General features: G+C 46.6%; 1 protein-coding gene across 1 annotated transcript; it reads right to left on the reverse strand.

The window, feature by feature from the left end:
* Nucleotides 1-705: 705 nt before the first annotated feature.
* On the reverse strand, nt 706-2,479 carry LOC121974585. Its single transcript, XM_042525722.1, has 2 exons — nt 1,955-2,479; nt 706-1,796 (listed from the first exon to the last, which is right to left on the reverse strand). Exons 1-2 carry the CDS (start codon nt 2,441-2,443, stop codon nt 834-836), a joined length of 1,452 nt encoding a protein of 483 aa, XP_042381656.1. The 5' UTR covers nt 2,444-2,479; the 3' UTR covers nt 706-833.
* Between the last annotated feature and the right edge of the window lie 1,828 nt (nt 2,480-4,307).

Below are 4,307 nucleotides of genomic sequence, written 5' to 3' on the forward strand. Positions count from 1 at the left end.
CTGTCAATTTATGAGAGAGATCATTAGTCAAATAGAGTGAGTCTATACAACGAAAGAAATCATAGACAATAGTGATGAATAACATACACAATAGTGATAAATAATAGAATTAACCAAATAGAGTATCAATAATATCAAATTTTGTTATGAAATTAACAATATCAAATTATTATTTAAAGTAATTACATTATATATTCAATAGTAAATCATATTTAGCTTTCAACACAGTAGCTCGATGATTGAAGACAAAAGGCCTGGCAATATCAAAGCATGCATCATCACTTGGGATCCCACAATTGCAATTGTAGGAGTGATGGGAAGCATTGCGTATGATAATTGAATGCCACCGGCCCTACTAAATTCCTGTCGTTGCTCGAAATCTTCATGATATCTAATGCGCACTCGATCTTGTTTATGGAAGAACTAAGTAAAATTAAGAAATATCAACGAAAGAAGACTCGAAGAAGCTTCTATCACGTAACAGAGGAGGTGGTGAGAAATCTGTGTGAACCAGCAAATAAATTCTTACGATTTGTTTTTTTTAAAAAAAAAAAATTATATATAGTGTGATCCGAAGCAGACGATGCCACCAAGGAAGAGGACGAGTAAAGATTCAACTGGCTTCTTCTTCTTCTTCTTCTTCCATGGCGTCACCTTCTTCGTCAACATGCGCCAATTAAACATATAGCAGATCAAATTAGTAGCTAATTAATAAGTGAGATCTGTGTTAATGCTAGAGTTCGTAAGTAGGAATTAGTGCATGAACAACAGTGGTTAGCACGCAGAATGAAGGAACAATTAATCCAGTTTTTAATTTGTTGCAGTACTGAATGCTAAACCTCGACCCTCCAAACGATTGCGTCGCTTGCGCGTCGGTGTTTATCCGACGCCGCCACCTTCGCGCGGTTGCTTGCTGCTTTGCTCCTCTCGCAATGGGGAAACTCGCGGGTTTCGCTTATGGAGCCGCGCCTTATGTCTGCCGGAGGGATGAAGCAGTCCGCCGACAGGCCGGCGACGTTGAATGCCACCTCGTCGATGGTCCAGGCTTCCTCCATCCTGATCTTGGTGTGGCTCATCGCCGTCTCGCCGAACCTGTACAGAGTGACCACCGATCGGCCGGAGTGCGCGACCATTATGCCTTCCACAGGGCGATAGTCGTGGAGGAAGGAATCCATGGTGGTCTCCCAGTAGACGGCGTCGCCGCCGGCGTTGGATTGGATGCGCGTGAGATGGGAATCTTTGATGTGGACCAGGAGGCCCGTTCGCTGGCTGAAGTAGCCGAAGAGGACGTGGCGGATGATCTCGGCGGGGCCGTCGCTCCGGGCTTTCAGAGTTTGTGGATCCGCGCAGCGCTTGAGCACGAAGAAATCCTCCCCGTTGATATTTCTCTCGCCGATGCAGCGTGCGCCGGCAAACATGCTCGCCGTGGTCAGTGGATCGAGCCCCTGGAGGGCACGCCGGAGGGGGCGGACGGGGCCCTTGGCGGCGTGGGAGCCAAGCCAGGGGGTGTGCCGCCAAACGAGTTTCCCGTTGGAGCCGGCGTGGACGTTGCTTCCGCCGACGGCGAGCTCGACGTACCACATTTCGGGGGCCATCTGCCAGAGGACGAAGCCGCCGGACTCGATCGCGCGGATCGAAGCGCCGCCTTTCTTCACCACTTTGGTGGCTGTTTCGAACTCTGACGCCACCATCCGCACCTTGCCCATGGCGTAAGCGTTCCTGATGGAGCTCTGCAACTTGACGCCGCCGGTGGAGGCCGTGTACTGCTGCAGGATGTACTGCGCCGACGTTGCTTCCTGAGGAAACACAAACGCAAAAAAAAAAAAATGCATAAAAATTCGATCATTAAGCAAACACAAACGCAAAATTGGAGCTTTTGCTCGAAAACAGAGGAACAAAGCGACGAGACCGGTGAAATTAACGGCGCTTCAGAGAGGTCGAGATCGAGGCTTACAATGGGAGTATCTTTGATGCGGAGGTGGGGGAGCGGATCGCCAGCGTTGACATGAACAGGGGCGAGCGGCGCCGCCATGACTCCTAGAAGTAGGCGGAGGTCGGAGCGGCGGAACGACGTAGCGGAGACCGAGGACGCGACAGAGGGATGCCGGGCGAGATGGCCCCAGAACCAATGCCCCCACCCTTCCCTCCTCGAGCCACCGACGCCCTCCGGCTCCTCGCTTTGGGGGCCCTCCGCGAGCGGCGCGAGGACCTCCCTTCCGGGCCGAAAGCCTGCCGATCGCCCAATCAGCTGTAACTCCGGCCACTGCTGCTCCACCGGCTGCCGCAGGCCGTGCCCCTGCCACCGCCGCGGGATGAAGCGCAGAGTGGCGGACGCGGAGTACTGTCTCCTCTCCGACGGACTCTTCGGCCGCGGCCTCGCCGGCGATAGGCCCCGAACCACCAACTCCTCCAGCACCGAGAAGAATCCCTGTTTCTTCTCCATTGTCGGCGGCGTCGGTCTTCGTTCCCCGCGTACCGAAGGTCCTCTTTAACATGGTATGATCAATCAGACACTAAATTCTAAAATATATTTTCTTGAGGACGTAAAAGCCATTACTGATAATTTGGATTTTGGACTGAAAAACTGCAGCGCCGCACCTAAAAATAGTAATAATAATAACTTCCTATTTTTATCCTTTCCATCGATCCTTATTATGTCATATTCGTCTTTACATATTAACGCAGTTGATTTATGTAGATTTTGAGATGAATTTCCAATTAATACCAACTAATATCTCATTAAATGTCTAGGATAAAAAATCCCCACAATTTAAAATACAGCATAATGTTAATTTTGAAAATATACATGACAGTCACGTTGATTTTAAAATTTTTAAAATATAATATTATAATGATGATTTTTTAAAAAAAAAATCTAACATCATTGAGGAAAGGGATAAAATCAAAGCAAAAAAAAAAAAAAGTGCGTCCTTAATTTTATCTCATCTCATAATATAAATAAATGAATGATCGTATGTATGCAAATCTATAGAAGATCCATGCATGTGGGTTGCACGTGTGGTGTGACAACCGGAACATGCATGCAGGCATGCATGGATAAGATGTGTGTAATTGGAGGCCCCACCACTCGGAGTGAGTCCTACGTGTCGTCTGGGTGGCCAATCCAATCAGTTCCTTTCACTGATTTGTCGTGATCATGCCCTTCGATCGATGTTACGTGGGAATTATATTTTTTAATCTTTTAGTGAAGGAGATCAAATTTAAAAGGGAAAAGGGAAATTTAGGATAGCCAGAGCAGCTACCAGCGCCAGTGGTTCACTAAGTTTAGTTAACTCGTTTAAAAAGTGAAAATCATAATTTTGAGTTAAGAAAACGGTCTTTTAATATTAATTAAAAATCTTATATATTGATGAATTGGGACCGGATTCAGATCAGTCAAACTACAAACCCTGGCCGCTACGGCAGGTTGGTTCAGTACACCATAAATTCGTGGGTCACTCGGTTCGATGGAATTAAAGCTTTCTTGTACCTGGAAACCTCGTTTGGGGTGCCTGGTTAAGCAAGCCGCCGGTCCTGTACTGATGAACCGGGCCAAAACTCAAACAAATTGAATCGCAAATTCAGTCCTGTAGGACGGTTGACAGTCGGGTAGAAACGGATTGAATAGTCTTTACATAAAATCAAACAAAAAAAATTTTCTCGGACAAATAACTTAATTAAAAAACACTTGCATTAAATACTAAATAAACTGAAAAATAGAGACTCAGAGGTTTTACTTGATTACAATCAGGGAGATTATTAATCTAAGGAATAGAGTAGCACTAGTTTCTCCTTTAGGCGGACAAACCTCTTTACAACAGTAAAAGCACAGAAAATAAGAAGTTAAATAAAAACTAAGATGTGTACAAGTGTTGTTGCAAGAATATTTGTTGTTAATAACTTCTAGGACCAAGGCTATATTTATAGTCTTGGTCGGAGCGTCTGGAAGAGTTCCAGACACATGGAGTGGGATATAAACTTATCCCCGATGCAACGGTCAAAGACCACGTCGAAATGGCTAAAACTTGGGTTCCGGACGCCTGGAATTGTTCTGAGCGCCGCGAAGGGGAAAAGTCAACTTTTAGTTGACTTTCTCTTTGGGCCTCCAGCTTTGGCTCCGTTTGCTTCGGTCCGGGTCTTCTGTTCCGGCTCCGCCCGCTTGGGTGATTTCGGCCATTCGGAATAAGGCTCACTCAAACCCAACTTTCGGCCTTCTCCTCGAGCAAGTTTCCGCTCCGACTTCTCGTCCCTCAGAATCGTCACATGCTTCCTTCTCGTTCGCCGACGTACTCTTACGCAGCTCTTCA

The sequence above is a fragment of the Zingiber officinale genome, chromosome 4B, assembly GCF_018446385.1.
Source record: "Zingiber officinale cultivar Zhangliang chromosome 4B, Zo_v1.1, whole genome shotgun sequence".
Taxonomy (NCBI): domain Eukaryota; kingdom Viridiplantae; phylum Streptophyta; class Magnoliopsida; order Zingiberales; family Zingiberaceae; genus Zingiber; species Zingiber officinale.

What these genes read in the sequence shown, in the direction of transcription:
- LOC121974585 (XM_042525722.1), bottom strand. Translation starts at nt 2,443, where the DNA reads ATGGAGAAGAAACAGGGATTCTTCTCGGTGCTGGAGGAGTTGGTGGTT. An exon ending in GCATCAAAGATACTCCCATT is followed by an intron (nt 1,797 to 1,954) that starts GTAAGCCTCGAT and finishes GTGTTTCCTCAG; the next exon opens with GAAGCAACGTCGGCGCAGTA.